Source organism: Podarcis liolepis (genome assembly GCF_965112155.1).
Source record: "Podarcis liolepis genome assembly, chromosome: 2".
In the NCBI taxonomy this organism is placed as follows: Eukaryota; Metazoa; Chordata; class Lepidosauria; order Squamata; family Lacertidae; genus Podarcis; species Podarcis liolepis.
The window spans coordinates 22,856,363-22,873,584 of record NC_139555.1 but is presented as its reverse complement, the minus strand read 5'-3'; the positions used below and the strand labels follow the sequence as shown (position 1 = coordinate 22,873,584).

The window sequence follows — 17,222 nt, the reverse complement described above, 5'->3', positions numbered from 1 at the left end:
CTACACAAGCTGTTTTTCCAACTCCCCTGACTTTGAACAGTGGTTTGCCTTGTGGCATGTAATGCCTTGGTGCTTGGGAGTTTCACTGATAGTGGATTTGCTGTGTTTCTATATCATGAGTTAGAAGATAGGTTAGAGGATGTTTACTCTGACACAGTAGGAGGTATTTTCAAAATTATACTTCTTACATTTTTAGGAATATCCCGTATTTAAATTAGAGCAATCGTGGGAGGAATATTATAAACTGGCAGAAATGAATCTGATACAAAAAAAGTCCCCAAGTAATTGAAAAGTGATTTGAATCTAGTAAACTTAATAGCGCTTTTTCACCTGCCCCTTCTGGAAGCAGCTCCAGCACCCATGGAAAAGGTCTCCTAGGGGGTAGAGAGACCCTCTAGAGCAGTGGGGGCAAACCTATGGCACGCCGTGTGCCAGAGGGGGCACTCTCTGTGGGCACGTGCGCCGTCGCCCCAGCACAGAGCCTTCAGAAGGCGATGGCAGCTCGTTGAGTCCTCAGCTCAACTTGTGTCCGAGTAGAAGCGCCTCAGGTGGGGTGTTGGGGGTGGGGGGGTGCAAAATGGAGCCACAACCTTCAGGGTGCGCATTTTCCCTTGGGGAGCCGCCACTGAGAGTGGGGAGGGCGCAGCGCTGTGCACGTGCTCAGAAGCGCGCTGCCACATTGGTGGGCTGCTGAAAGTTCCGATCACCCGTCTTCCTCCGCCTCCTGCTGTGAGGGTGAAGCTTTACACCAGGGGTCAGCAAACTTTTTCAGCAGGGGGCCGGTCCACTGTCCCTCAGACCTTGTGAGGGGCTGGACTATATTTTGAAAAGAAAAAAGAACAAATTCCTATGCCCCACAAATAACCCAGAGATGCATTTTAAATAAAAGCACACATTCTACTCATGTAAAAACACTAGGCAGGCCCCACAAATAACCCAGAGATGCATTTTAAATAAAAGCACACATTCTACTCATGTAAAAACACGCTGATTCCAGGACCATCCACGGGCCGGATTTAGAAGGCGATTGGGCCGGATCCGGCCCCTGGGATTTAATTTACCTACCCATGCTTTACACACCCTCCACCCGGGGCCAGTGGGAGTGGAGTCAGAAGTGGAGTGGAGGCTTTGCGCTCCCCAGCTCAGCTGCCTGATCCCACTCCTACTTGCGTGCAAGCAAGAGCAGGGTGGGGATCTCTCAGCTGGGAAGTACTAAGCCTCCACTTCTGAGAGATCCCTGCCTCTACTCCTGCTTGCACAGAAGTAGGAGCTGGAGCGGGCAGCTCAGCTGAGGAGTGCCTGGCTGCTTTCAGGTGGTGCAGGGGCTCTCAGATGCAGCTTCTGGGCTGCCTCCACCTTCCCCAACCTCAGCAACTATTCAGCCTGGCTGCCTTCACGGGGTTGCAGGGGATCTGATGCGGAGTGGGGGCTCCTTTAAACTTCTCTCTTGAGGGAAGTGCAGCCATGAACCCCTCAATGGAAAGTGTGACAGAGCCTCCAGCACCCCAACTGAGCAGCCCTGATCCAGCTCCTGTTCCTGTGCAATCAGCAACGCTGCCTTTCAGAGCAGCCTCATCCCACTCCTACTTGCCTGCAAGCATGAGCAGGCTAGGGGGGCGGCGGCGACATCCATTGTCTGCTCGCTTGCTGCCCCAGCCCAACCTTTGCTCACTCAGTGCCAGGGCCTCTGGAGCTGGAGGAGGGGGTGGTTGCTTTTGTGGCTGCGGTGGCAGAGGGACCCAACGCTGGAGGGCGGCAGGTGCCTGCTCACTTGTCGCCCGGCCCGCCTTCCCTCACTCTGAAAACGGAAGTTATACTCAGAACAGAGCATGTTCCACTTCCGTAAAAAGTTGGGAAACCGGAACACTCATTTCCGGGTGTAAAGTGTTTGGATTCCAAATAGTTCGAGAACTATGCTGTTCAAAAACCGAGGTACCACTGTATTGCTCCACTCTCTCTCCACATGGATGCACCAACCTTCCCTTCTAAACTAAAACCTTAGTACAGTGGAACCTCTACTTACGGATGTAATCAGTTCTGGAGGTCCGTCTGTAAGTCGATACGGGTTGCTGGTAGAAGCACTGTCATGCGCTGGCGCATTTGGTGGCAGCGCGCTTCTGTGTGTGCACGAATCGCAGCAAACCCGGTACAGTGGTACCTCAGGTTACAGATGCTCCGGGTTACGGTTGCTTTGGGTTACAAACTCCACTATCCAGGAAGTGATTGTTCTAGGTTAAGAACTTTGCCCCAGGATAAGAACGGAAATTGTGTGCCAGCGGCGCAGCAGCAGCAAGAGGCCCCATTAGCGAAAGCGTGCCTCAGGTTAAGAACCGTTTCAGGTTAAGAACAGACCTCTGGAACAAATTAAGTTCTTAACCTGAGGTACCACTGTATTTACTTCTGGGTTTGCCACGGTCACAACTTGAATCGGGCCCAAGTAGAGGCGGTCGTAAGTAGAGGTTCTACTGTATTCAGGTTAAATTGCTGTGTTGGCACTTTGCAATAAATAAGTGGGTTTTGGGTTGCAGTTTGAGCACTCAGTCTCTAAAAGGTTCGCCATCACTGCTCTAGAGACTCTGTGATGTTACATAGTGGATGTAGCAGGAAAGGAGACTTGGTATAAAGTGGAGAACCCTCCCTTGAGCTGTCATTTCATTGGATTCAAGCCATTATGTGAAGGGTGGGGAGCTGCTGCAGTTGGTAGACGGAACATTTCTCAACAAATTTAATTCACTTTTGCCACATGTTTTCTAGAAAGGAGAATATTAATGGCTAAAGTTTTATTGTCAAGTGTTTCCAGCTAGCTACAATTCCCTTTAGAAAGCTTGGTTCATATCATCTCTGGAATTGTGATGTGCTCTGGAAGGCAAATCACAGAAAAAATGTAAGTGGCTGTGTAGCTTGCCAGCAGTTCAGCAAAAACATAGGAATTTGGTTAGAAGTACTAAAAAAAAGCCTAGGGTATTCTCTATGCTCTCTTCTGAAGTTTTTCTTCTTCTAAGAAACCTCTTCTATAAAGCCTGGTAAAATGTCGCAAACATTTAAACATGTATTATCAACGTGTTTAAATTGCCAGTGTTGCTCTTAGGTTTCAGAAGCATATTTTGAAATAGAGAGTTTCCTATTTTTTTCTCTCTTTTCTTTCCAGCGCACCCCCACCCCCTGCCCAAGTAGCTTCATTCCAATCAGCAGTGTAATTGGAATGCAACCACAGTCTGGAGGAGGAAAGGAAATTTTTGGCAAGAGGCAGCAGAGCAGTTGGGAGATTTATTCAGATTAAAGCATAGTCTATTCATTATCAGCGCAGTGCACATTAACAGCAGTGTAGCATTGTGTTTCTACAGCTGGGACCTATTTTTAATTATTATATTCCTTGCATAATGCATGCAAAACAGCTGGGAACCAATCAGCAAAAGCCATGGTAATGACTTTCAGTGAAAGATTATTTTGGATAGCCTAGGGATTTCCCACCCACCCCCCTCAAGCTTGTGGTGCAGAACTTACCCTTTTTTGTCTTGTCCTCTTTCTTACCAATTTTAAAATGCATCCTTTGAGAAGCAAGAATAATGTTGTATTATTGAATCTTTTGTTTTATTTTGGTGGAGCTAATGATCGACTTCACAAAGATTCAGTTGTTTTCCTGCAGTGATGACATCAGAAAACTAGAGGATTAGAAAACAAATTTATCTTTGAACCAAGTTATTTTTTTCTGCTGTAATGTTGCTGTGTGCCAGCATGAAATTTGTTACTTTCAGACATTAGTAATAACAATAATGTAACAGTGGCTAAGACTTTGATTTTTTTGGTTTTAAAATGGTGTAAAATTATAAAAATGAAAACAGGATTATAAACATTTGTTCTGTGTTAATTGATGTTAAGCATGTTAATTGTATGGAGTGTTGACACTAAAGACATTTTAATTTAAGGTCTTCTAAGTTATTTACGGTATATGGGCCTTTAAAAATTCCAAGTGCTCGGTTGCCCAGGTTTCTAAAACCATGATGCTGGTGCCTGCATATGTAAACATTTTCTCAGTTTATTCCTAGAAATTGGATATATTTCTCCAGACATATTATTGATTTCATTTCAGGGGTTTTTTATGCAGTGTTTTAGCATGGAAACTTTAGTAAGCGCTGCATAAGAAAATCTACAAGAAAAAGTATAATTTTAATAATGTTAGTTGCATTCCATTTTTAATGAAAAGAAGCTGTCACTCAAACTATCCCCAGAAAAGTGCTTCTCATTCAATTAAATGTTCACCAAAATATTTTTGCTTTGATTATTTCTGCTTCTGTAGACTTTTAGTTTTGAAAAATATTAAATGTCAAGTAAGCTGTTTGCCTGAGGCAAGTTGCAGTTACCCTGGATGGAAAACAGTAAATTCATGTAGGCAGTCATCATCTGAGCTTGGCCTTGAGGCTTAACTGTGTTTGTTTGTTTTTAACTTTGAACAAACCACACCTGTAAGCTATGGTTTTTTTTGTTTATAAACTCTTGTTATATTTAACTGTGTTGTAGTGTTAGGGGTGAGTCTGGTCCTTGTGTTGTTCTAACGGGGAAAGCATCGTGTGTCACCTCGGAAAGCAGATGAGTGCATGCATTTGCTTGTGGCATGCGGATTGGGCAAGTAGGGTGACTGTCTCCTGAACAATTATTTGCAAGGATTGAATTAAACATTAGAGTGTAGGGTAGACTCTACAGTGTACCTAACAAATTCCAAATACTCGGTGGGAACGCAACTATTTAAATCCAGGTACATGGGTTCCTTAAAATTGCAACCCCTCCCCCCTTTTCCCTTCTTTCATGGCATTGTACTTTCTGCCTCCAGCGATATAATATTTGTTCAGATTGATTGTTCAGCATGTTGTTTATAGTCAGTAAGAACAGCAGTTTCAAAAATGGTTCCTCCTCTATTGACTTTTTTGTGTCTACTACCTGCCCCCTGATTTTGTGGTGTTTTGCAAGAAAGGAACATGCAAAAATACACTTATAACAAATGTTGCATAGAGAGAGCTTCTGTGCCGCCCCCATAAAGCTTTACTTGATGATAGTAAAAATGCTTACTTACTCATTTTTTGTTCTGGTGCCCTTCTACAACTGGGAACAAAAGATAATAGTAATGTTGGTTTCTGGCAATTAATAATGAGTTCTCTTGCTTCCTCCAGTATCTCAAAAAGGCACCTACATTAAAATTGTTTGGAATGTACAATTCAAATGTTTAACAGCTCTGTCGTTTATGAATTTCCTTTTGGGAAGTTTGATTGTAGGATTCCTGGTTTGGAAATTCCCAATTGATTTAAAAAAAAAATTCTAAGGACCTTAAAAAATATTGGGTACCTTCGCATTAATCTGGAGACACTGTAAATTGCCATAGCTGGAGACAGGATGTTGGGTAATGTGGACATGTGTTCTTTAAAAGTTAAGTTGGGTGGAGTTTTGGTTTAGTCCTTGAGCATGAGCCAGAAACAGAATGCCATATTTAGGATCCCAAAGGAATTTTCCTTGGGTCAAATTAAGGAGAATGTGATTGCCTTCAGTGTGTAGTGTATGCACTTGTTGGATTACGTCATCTGCAGTTCTGCTGGTATCTTTCTGTGGAACACCTACCCTCCTTGTGACATACCGGTACTTAAGGTTAGGATTGTATAGACCCGGCTTGCAGTAGAGGTTTAGACCTTGTACTCCTTACATGTTGTCACTTTATAACATGAACCAATCTCCAAAGAAAGTTATATTAAAATATAGGGATTGGATTCAGAGACTCCCTGCATGGAGTTCTGCTCACAGGATGTTCTTGTTTATGCCCCTATTACCCCCTGTGCCCTATAGAGAAAGTGTAATGCAATGTGGTTCTGAAAAAGTAAAGTGTCAATGGTTGCCAAATGTTGTTAACCTGTGCTATGTCTTTGGCTTTTCCTGAGAGGCCCAGGTAATGAAAGCCACGTGTCCCTCCCAACACCCCAATTATGAATTATGTGTGAAATTGCAATGTATACTTGTCAGGATTGTAGTAAATGTTTGGAATGAATATGCATATTTGGAATGAATAAGCAATATCTGTTCAGACTAGCAAGAATGAAAATATTTATTTGAGTGTGGGCGAGATGCTCTAAAAATACCGTTCCATCTAAATGACTAGGAGAGGCTCCTAACACTACCAGATAATTTCTCTTCGCTGTAAGATGCAAATGAAATTGTTGTTCATTGCCCACAAATCAAGGGGTATAACATTTTGTGTGTGTGTTCAGATCGCTATGTTCCATCCACACAGTTGGCGGGAGATAGCCCATTGGACAGTGTTGTTCTCTCCCCTTTCTTGACTCTTCATTGTTGACACACAACCCTCTCTCAACACTTCGAGGTGGGTGCTTGTTACCACCATTTTAGCATTGTGGGTGTATGTTTGTTTTTATGAGTTTCAAATTGGTGCACATGCACTGTTCTTAATTTTGTGTGTGTATTCCACCACAGTGCAATTGCACAGCTCTGAGAACTGGATGTTTTTACAAACCGTTTGTGGCAGAGGGCAAGAGGATTACAGTCTTACTTTCCAATAAACATTATTGCATTCAAACTTCAGGTCCTGAGTTTTTCTAGTAAGTTTCACCACCCAACTAGGAAACTTGCCCACTTGTTTTTTCTAGTCAGTTTCACAACACCGTTAGTTAATATTGTTATTCCACTCTTACTATAATCTAAAAAAGAAAGGACAGGGAAGCAAGCAGTGCTGTGGGAGTTGAGGACAGCTCATACCAAGAGAAGAAGCAATCAATTAAACTTTTTGAGAGCTGAAATCCATAAGCAAAACATTGCAAAGGAGCCAAAAAGCAAAGCTCTTTAGGGAAAGGACTTTCAGTAAAAGAAACGAAATGGTTCTACAACTGGTTGATGGCAAGGAACCTGATGGCAATAAATAAAGGAAGGGCCTCACCAACACGTCATCCAATCTCCCCAGGGACCACTTCTCTCACCTTACCTCAGTTGTACATTTTTCTGTTTGCACCTGGAGAGAGATTGCTATGTTGCTCTTTCCCTCCATAATGGATTTTTCTGTGGTAAGAAAAAAGATGCAGCAGTGGGAAAATACAAGTTTTGTACAAATGGATCATAACAACTTGCTCCCTTTGGTGTAATTAAAAGAAACAAACCATAGCAATTGGACAATAAGCATATTGTCTGGAAGCACTCTATGAAAACAATGACTGCAACCATAACTGAGGTCAAAGCCCTGGTCATTTTAATGGAATGATGCAAGTGTGTGGAGAAATGGGGCATGTGTTTGAGAAAGAATAAGAAAGAAGACAAAAATACATTTCCGATGTGTTAACATATTAGTTCTATATCTTCTTCTTTCTTTGGTGATCACTTGTAGCCAAGTAAAATTGTCTTCCATGAACATAGTCTTAATGGTGTGTCCATAGGTGGCTGTGGATTCCAATTCTGGATCCACATGTCTTTTTACAGTGGGGTCATAAGTGGGCAGGAGTTGATCATGGTGAGGGTTTTGCCAAATGTGCCTTCCTCTTTGCTTGTTTCTGCCTTTCATCCTGAGTTTGAGTGTCTTCAGAGTCCATTACACCTTTGGTAAAGGCTGTTCTCCAATTGGAGCGCTCACTTACGCAATACAAGTGTTTCACAGTTGTTGTTGTTGTTGTTGTTGTCGTTGTTTAAGATTTGCCTTGAAGAGAGTCTTTAAACCTCTTTTGTTGACCATCAGTATTACGCTTTCCATTTTTAAGTTCAGTATAGCATAGTTGCTTTGGAAGACAATAATCAGGCATCCAAACAACATGATCAGTCCTGCAAAGTTGATGTTGAAGAATCATTGCTTCGACACTGGTGATTTTTGCTTCTTTCAGTACACTGGCATTAGTTCACCTGTCTTCCCAAATGATATGTAAAATTTTTGGGAGACACCGTTGATGGAATCTTTTGAGGAGTTGGAGATGGCGTTTATAAGTGGTCTGTGTTTCACAAGCATACAGTAAGGTTGGTAGTACAATCATTTTGTAAACAAGCATTTTGGTTTCCCTGTGAATGTCCCAGTCCTCAAGCACTCTAAACTTCAGTCAGGAGAAAGCTGCACTTGCAGAGCTCAGGCAGTGCTGGATTTTGGCATCTTTGTGGAAAGATAGCTGCCCAGGTAGGAAAAGTGATCAACATTGCTTCTGCAAAGATATTTAGGATGGCTTGGAGGTCATCCTCTGAGTGTGCGCACACTATGTTGTCATCAGCATATTGAAGCTCTGTGGTGGAAGTTATGGTCACCTTACTCTTTGCTTTCAGCCTACTGAAGTTAAAGAGCTTTCCATCTGTTTGATATACGATTTCTACCCCTGTGGGGAGTTTCCCTTTGACAATGTGTAGGATCATAGCAATGAAAATAATAGAGTTGGGGCGATAACACATCCCTGTTTAACACCTGATCCCACTATGAATGGTTCTATATACATCTTCACAGATCATGGTTTTCTATTATGCAAATGAGTTCAGATTTGTGGTGTTAAATTGCCGGGCTTGCTGGCAATTAGTATGCTGGCAACACTAGTATGTCCTGTGTACTAAGGAAATAGTGTTTGCTATAAAATAAACAACTGGTGAACTTTTCTCCAAGTCACAATCATTCAACCTTCTCCCCCAGTTGTCATTGCCATTATACATAGCCCTCTACCCAGTAGCATAAGCAAAAAGACAATTGTCTCTCTGAGGATCTTCATTTACATTTCATAAAGGGAAAAGCAAGAGAGAAGCGTGGTGTTAGTAGAAAGGAATGAAAATGAGGACGTGAGTTGGGGTTGATCCCTAGTCCTTAACTCAAATTTTATTTTAGCTGAAGTCTTCAAGGGAAAGGTGACTTTTGAGAAGGGATTTGAAGAAAGAACTATTCAAGGAGTGTAGCAGTGAGTTTCAGCAGAATAGATAGCATCATCTGAGTGGGCAGGAGACACTGAATTGTCTAGGGGGTGGTAAAGTTGCAGGGACAATAATTATAGGCAAGAGCATAATTGGAAATAAGGACAGAGAGACCAATACTGGTTAAGGCTCTAGGTAACTATGAATGTACAGACAATACATTTTTGCTGGATCTGGAACTGATCTCAAGATTTGGGAAAGACGATCACATGATCTGATCAGGAGAAGTTAGTTATTTTGTTAATAGAGTCTGGTTTTGGGTGTGGAGGGGGGAAAAATCAGAGACAAGAAGGTTGGAGTAGTCAAGACAGCAGATATTTGGAGTGTGAAGTAGATTTTTAGCTAAGAAGAGGGAGATGAAGTAACATAGTTAGGTAATATGCACAGAGAAGCAATAGGACTTGGTAGTGGATTGAATACTGAGAGCAAAGGAAAGGGAGAAATCAAAGATAAAGCCTGGGTTTCATGCTTGGTCAGCAAAATGGATGGTGACAATATCAGTTGATACAGGGAACAACAGTTGAGGAAATTACTTGGCACAGTTGAGTCTTGGATGCGTAGAATTTGAGACAATGGTAATATCCAATCAGAAATGTTGGAAATCCTTCTAGGATTTGGTCAGGCTATATAAACCATATTCTGAATTGAAATGTTCTGTTTAGGCATTGATAGAACCTCTCCTCTCTGAGTTTATCTGGTCCCTTTTAAAGCCATCTGAATCAGTGACCATCAAAATATCTTTTGAGCATGAACTCCATAACACAAATGGAACACTATAATAATAAGTAGAAGCTTTTATTTTCAGGCGGTCTTGGCATGTGGGTGTCTTTAGAAAGTCTGTCGTCAAACATAAGTCATTTTGGACAGATAGTGACATTTAGTACTAATTTGTTAGCTTCCACTGATGAAAATTGAACCACAACTACAATATATACAAGATATACGCAATACATGTTAGTAGATTATATGTAGATGAACTATTTGTATTCCGTCTGGTGTGCTGTGTGTTTTTATTCTCAAATGAAAACTGGGGATTTTTAAAAGATTTTTTTAAAAAAACAGTTTGTTTAAATCAGGCCATATTTACATGTGGGTGGGACCAACCACCTGTCAATCACCTGACATCATAGGATACCAGGGGATTCAAAGTTCAGTCTGGAAGCAGGGAGAGGCTTATTTCCAATCTTAGCACTGTAGTTCCACAATATGGATTAACACCAGGTGTTTTCAGACTGTTACTGTCTGCTCTTTATTATTTAAGATTGCACCTAAAAATCTGATAAAATCTGATAAAAAGTCTGATAAAATCCTATGAACATTTCTAATAAATCATATACAGATGTGGGCCTGGTTTGCATGTCACATTAAACCATAGGGTTTTTTATTTTTAAAAAACCTATGGTTTAATGTGAATGTTCAGAAATGAACCATAAGCCTAGGTTTGGATGTTCCAACAAGCCAGACTTTGGCTTCTTTTTGGTGGCATGGCAGTGGTACGAACTGGGAAGCGGTAGAGTGAGAACTCTTTGCATTCACATTTAAGTCATAGTTTATAAATGTGGTTTAACTTGATGTTTAGCAATACAGTACATGTGATTGTGTTGCTGTTCTTTTGTAAATGCTTTGTAGATAAATCCAAACGTATTTCATAATGTGTTTTGTTTTTCTTACAGTTCTGTGTGCAAAAAACTTGGTGAAAAAAGATTTTTTCCGTAAGTAAATGTTTATTTATTTGTATCCGAATTCTGTTACACAAGGTTTGAATGTCTCTTTGCCTTGGCTACCATGTGGTAATCAGCCAGCTAAGTCAGAGAGCACTAATGTGATTTTAAATGAATGGCCACAATTTTTGCGGGAATCTAAAGTTCAAGGCAATGATCCAAAGGGCTATGCATGTTTATTGCACACACAATGCACAGAGTTGGGTTTTTTTTGTAGTATTGCCTTTTTAGAAGCTGTTATCTCAAAACATGAAAAGAACTCAGAAAGAAAGGTGGAAATTGTTAGGAGAGAAGCTGAACAGGGGGGCAGCAGACTAGTGTGAAAAATGCTTTCATTCAGGCTTCCCTTTAGTAAATGTGGTGTGAGATCATGTAAAAAGCCTTGGTTCTAGCTGTGGTCTCTTGTGTACTATGTAATATTTATAAATTTGTAAATTGTTATATACATTACTTAGTCTGTGGTTACATAATCAGGTGTATTGATTTTGGAACTACTGAAAGAGTCTTCCCATTCTTTGAAGTATTTGATTAGAGAAACCATTTGTAAAGAACAACTTTTCTTCTAGTATTTGGGATCATGGCCTACTGCGTCTTGAGGCACCTATGCCACGAGTCCAAGCAAGCAAACTCTGAATGGCATGTGAGTTGTAATAAATAAGTAAACAGAAAGGCCAGGCTTATGGACTGCCTTATGGATTTTATTGTAGAAAAAGCACCAGGGGGTCTCTCTTTTTCCTTTTTTTTCAATGTTACATTTGGCAACAATGCTGAAAGGTTTGATGCCTTCAAGAAGAGAGATGACTGAGTATAGAAGCAAGCTGAAAGGCCTCTAAGTTTCTTAAAATTCCTAGGATAATGTAAGAATACTAGTACTGTTCAGTGAAAAAGAGATAACTTGGAAGAATCAAAATATGTTATAAAAAGCCAATATTTGGCAGCCATTAATGATTAAGATGACCTAATTTAATTATACTCCCACCCTATTATGTATTTTTCCTCCCTTCTGACAGGGCTTCCTGATCCATTTGCTAAAGTGGTGGTTGACGGATCTGGCCAGTGCCATTCTACAGATACTGTGAAGAATACCCTTGATCCAAAGTGGAATCAGCATTATGACTTGTAGGTGTTGATAGGAGTGATCACAATATAGCTAGAATTTGAGCTGGGCATTGATTGATAGACTAGAAATGTATAGCATTAGGTAGCCCCTGATAATTTATCTGAGAGTTGGTAAATGTTTATTAGCTTTTAAAAGCTTTAAAAGCACAGTAACTAGCTAGTTCTTTTGTGGTGCTTTTACATCTGTAGTTATCAAAGTGCTAAATGGACACGGTGAGTATCTTTATTCTTCTGACAGTTGATGAACACAGGCATGGGATGAACAGCTGTGCTACCATACATACCCATGAACGTGCACACACCTCTTTCTGGTCTCTCAGTTTATTTGTGCAGTATGTTACTGGCATTAAATTAGTTAGGCTTTTGTTATAGCATTTTCTTTCATACATACGTAAAATATTCTGCATCTACTTGCATTATAGCCCAAGAAGACTCAAGATCATAGAAACAGGATTGCAGAGTTGGAAGGGACCATGACAGTCCCAACCGCCTATAATGCAGGAATCCTTTTGCCCAGTGTGGGCCTCGAACCCACAACCTTGAGATTAAGAATCCCATGCTTTACCAACTGAGCTGAACAGAAGGAAAGTTGGTGAGGGAAATGCTAGACTGTATTGTGGTGGTGCGAGGTCCAGGAGCAGTTAACAGACTGAGGCCGGTAGTGAGTTAAACATGGCCACAACTTTATCGGTCACAACATATCAGAACTTTTCATGCATAGGGCAAAACTCCTCCTGTCGGACTGGCAGGTGTTTCTTCCGCAACCTGCCTGCAGGGGAAAGAGCCGCTGGGCACACAGAGCCTCGACCCACTGCAATGCAGACTGTTCTGGTTGGCCCCATCCACAACATGAGTGTGTGGCAGCCAACCTCAGCCTTCTGAGTGAAGCTGTTGGCACCTGCAGCTTGGCACAAATCTATATTCCCAGAAGTGGACTGTATAAGTCTCTCTCCAGTCTGCTCCTCAGGCCTCCTGTTAGACAGCTAGGCCAAAGCCTCTGATTAGTCCCAACTGGGGTCAGGGGTCTGTCTGGTTGTCCCCTTATGTGCCTTGGTAGCTGAGTCTGTAGAGCATAATATTCTTAATATTAGGGTCATGAATTCAAGCCCCATGCTGGGCAAAAGATTCCTGCATTGCAGGGAGTTGGACGAGACGACCCTTGTGTTCCCTTTGGACTCTACATTTCTATGATTCTCCATTTTCTCTGCAGACAGCATAAATGAGGCTAGCTGTGGCAATGGCGTTGTCCAGGAAGTTCTGCTGTTTATACTTAAATAGTTGCAGCAGATGGGCAAATGTTGCAGTTCTGTATTAGCCTGGGTTTGTGATTCCCTAGAGTGTCACGAAGCTTTAGTACAAGGTGACCCAACTTTTCATACCAAGTGGGCCACAAGAGTACCTTGACACTGAACACACGGGCCACACACTGCCTTGGCATCCAGTGGGAGGCGATGAAGTCAAAATTTGACACACACACCCTCCCCTCTTGCTGCCTTCCTAAAAGTGGGCTGAGCAATGCACCGGGCTTTTTGAAGGAGGCCCTAGGGCTGGGACGTGGGGCGACAGGTAGATGTTACTGAGGGCCTCAGGGCTGCATGTTGGACCACCCTGGTTTACTAAGTGCTTGGGTCCCCAGCTCAAATGTTTGTATGTTGACAAATGTATGTTAACAGCATACATTGCTACGTCAGGACAAAAGTCCTGGGAGTAAGTCCAGTTGGATCTAATGGGCTTACTTCTGAGCAACCATGTGTAGGACTTTGCTGATGATCTTTGCTTTTAAGTAGCCTTACAGTAATTAAGGGTGTTGATGGAGAAAGGATGCAACCCCGCCCCCCCACAAAAAACCTCCCATGTCATTTAAATGTATTTATTTCAACATAGCTTGGCCTTCTGTAACCTGATGAGCTTCAGCTGTTTCAGACTACAACTCCCATCAGCTGTGCACTGGATAGATTTGATGGGAGTTATAGTATAAAAATCAAATCAAATCTGGTGGGCAGCAGGTTGCAGAAGGCTCACGTAACTCTTGCAAGTTCCCAACTCTTTGTGGAGAACATATATTCAGTATTTCTTTTCATTCACAGAAGACTAAAAAAATAACATAGTACAAATAATATGTAGTTTTCTGCCAAACATTGGCGATTAACCCAGAAGTCTGTGATTATCTGCTGTACTATCCATTTCATACAGTAGATTCTGAAAGTATAATAATGTTTACCCTAACAACACACTGTTGCATGGGAATGCTGGTCTCTGACCTATGACACATTCATTGTTATAGGAAATAACTTGCTTGGCAGTCAGTGAACATTTCCCCCCTTATGGATACTGAAACTATGGCTGTGTACACAGTACACATTTAAACCACATAGCTTCCCGCAAAGAATTGTGGGAACTGTAGTTTGCCCCCAGAGTTATAATTCACAGCACCCTTAACAAACCACAGTTCCCAGGATTCTTTAGGGAAAGTAATGTGCTTTAAATGTGTGTTGTGTACACAGCCTAAGTGTGAAATGGATTTGTTGTGATGTGAAACAATGTTTAAATTGTGTTGCATGTACTTGGATTTCTGTAAACTCTTTTAAATTATATTTTGGCATTACAAGAGGCATGAAATTAATGTAATATCTAACTAAGGTTTTGATGAGAGGGAACTGAAATAAAAAGATGATAGAATTAGTTCAGACTAGTTAGTGGAAAAATCTAGGGCCTCTTCCAGAATTATGTCCTCTTTTATGTCATCAACTTGAATGTCAACAAAATGTTTCCCATTTTTGTTAAGCACTCCTCTAATGCAATCTTCTTATTTCCCATTTATTGTATGTTTTATAGCTTTTCCAGTGCTTAAAGAATGGCATGCCTCTGTAGAATTTTCAAAAAAAACAAGCATGACATTGGTTAGATCAATTTGATGTTGTAAATGGAGACGTCAAGGCAATAAAAAGCTTTTGTCAGAGAGGATTAAAAATCAGTTTCTGTTGGTTTCTTGCTCTCTGCTGTAGATAGAAATATTTTCTCTATCCTGACAAGCAAAGTGGGCTTTTCCAACACAGTTTTTTCATACTTAGTGGCTGCCTACATTTGGTTTCCCCCTCCCAAGCAGAGTTCTGTCACAGATTTTTAGTTGGGTGTAGAACACAGTTGGTTAACCAGTTTGTTGAAAATCGGATCCAGTGAAGCAAATATATTGATTTATTGTCTAGATTTGAAACTAGTTTCTGGGACACTAGCATTCATAACTTTGTCTTTGCTTTAATGGAAGCACATACATGCTTCCATTATCCAAATTTATGCCAAAGATTAGAAGACCGAGGAGTGATGTGCAGCGTTAGATGGATAAATAATGAGAGAGTCAAGTGAATGATTGGTCTTAGCTGCTATTTGATACAATTTCTGGTTTTTCATTTTTTGTCGTTTCATTTCAGTTTGATTCAAAATAAAGATACATACTTTTATCAGCCTTCAAGTGAACAGTAGGCTAGACGAAAAGCTTTTTTTCCAAAAAGCTCAATGCAACCATAGAGGAAATGTTTTTCTTCCTCTGGAAAAACATTATTTACTTGGCAAGACGACTTTGCATTGATTCCTATGCTAAACACAGGGACTGTGTGTCCTTTAGCAATTCCTCAGTTTCTTTGAACCAGCTAGATCCAATAGGCATAGCAGCCTCTATCCTGAACAAACAAGACTTGCGCAGAACATTGTAATAGCTGAAAACGTAAATATATTTATAAAGTTATGTATTAAACACATTTACCATATGCCTTCATGTTATGAATTTTTTTTAAGAGCACTGGAAAAGGCTTTACAGTGAGCACAGTTTTTATTTAGCGCCCTGTAACTTGTTATGGTTTTAAAGCAGGTGGACAGAATATGAAACAAGATCAGTTTCACTTTTCTTATTGCTTATCTGGCACTTTTGACTTCTGAAGAGAAGTCAAAAGCGTATTTTTCGCTCTATAAGACGCACCAGACCACAAGACGCACCTAGTTTTTGGAGGAGGAAAACAAGAAAAAAAAAATCTGAATCTCAGAAGCCAGAACAGCAAGACGGATCGCTGCGCAGTGAAAGCAGCAATCCCTCTTGCTGTTCTGGCTTCTGGGATAGCTGCGCAGCCTGCATTCGCTCCATAAGACGCACACACATTTCCCCTTACTTTTTAGGAGGGAAAAAGTGAGTCTTATAGAGCAAAAAATACGATATATTGGAATAGTCATGGTGGATGAAATCAAAATATGACCTGTCAGAAAACTACATTAATCCCTGTTTATGTTGCTGACAACTAATAATTTATTGCCTCCCTCTTTGGGGAGGAATGGTGGGATATAAATTAAATAACTAAATAAATAAAATTAAATAACTGAATAATACAAAGCTGTGCATTGTTTTTAATCTAAATATAACTAGAGTTCAATTTCACCCCCTGCTCAGTAGCACTGTTCCCTCCTATGATTGTTTGCTGATTGTTATGCAAGCTGCCAACAGAAATCTTGGGCCTTTTTTTGCATGTAGGCCTTCAGATAGTGTGGAGCAGGGCGGGGGCAGCAGTGAGGTGGGAGGAAGTGTTCCCTGAACTTGAAAAAAAATTACCCTTGTAAGTCTTGGAAGGTACAACAGGGTTTTGGTCTGCCAGTCCTGACAGCTTCATTTATGGTTAGATAACTAAAGATATATTACAGCTCTGCGGGTGGGGGAAGTAGATAATTTAAATGGGTGAATGTAGGAGGATATGCTTTTAGTAAGTGGAATACTTGGATGTTTGTACTAACAGGGAATGTGTAATGGAAGAAGACTGCTAAACATCTCTCAGGGAGAACCATAATTCTTAAATTTTATATCCCCCCCAGGATTAAACACCCAATGATATACCAGCCATTTGCACTTAGACATACTGTCATTGTCTAGCCAAAGGACGACCGTGTTTGATTTACGCAAGACATTTTGAAAAGCTCTTTTGAAATTCCTTCGTGTAAAATCTGTTTTACAAATAAATTACTTGAGGAGCTTTTGCCAATCTGTAGCATGCAGTTCCTGTGAATCTGACCTCTTCTGCCAGGGGAAACCATGTTTACACTTCTTAGCTGCAAAAACACACTGAAGTAAAAAAAGAAAGTGTATTCCATAGACTGTCCAAAGAGTGCAGTTAACAATTTGTGTTGCTCCAATTCTTGTCCTTTTTCAGATACATTGGGAAGTCAGATTCGATAACGATCAGTGTATGGAACCACAAGAAAATTCATAAAAAACAGGGAGCTGGTTTTCTGGGCTGCGTAAGACTTCTTTCCAATGCCATAAACCGCCTTAAAGACACTGGTTGTGAGTAGACCCTGCTTTGGAATGAGCTTTTTAGAATTTATTATTGTATAAAAGCAATCTTTTATGAAAACAAGCATGCTTTCCCCTCATTTAAAAGTACAGACATGTTTAGGCAAAGAATGATGCACGAAACTTTCTAGTATATGCCA

At 40.9% G+C, this 17,222-nt stretch overlaps 1 protein-coding gene across 1 annotated transcript in view; it reads left to right on the top strand.

Annotated features, from left to right (window-relative positions):
- Positions 1 to 17,222, top strand: part of LOC310700641 (E3 ubiquitin-protein ligase SMURF2-like) — a 49,140-nt gene that overhangs the window by 28,749 nt on the left and 3,169 nt on the right. Inside the window, exons 2-4 of the mRNA XM_083490618.1 lie at positions 10,587 to 10,625; positions 11,645 to 11,753; positions 16,940 to 17,118. Of these exons, the coding sequence (XP_083346744.1) occupies positions 10,587 to 10,625; positions 11,645 to 11,753; positions 16,940 to 17,081 (290 nt within the window). The 3' untranslated portion in view covers positions 17,082 to 17,118. The remainder of the gene's footprint in view (positions 1 to 10,586; positions 10,626 to 11,644; positions 11,754 to 16,939; positions 17,119 to 17,222) is intronic.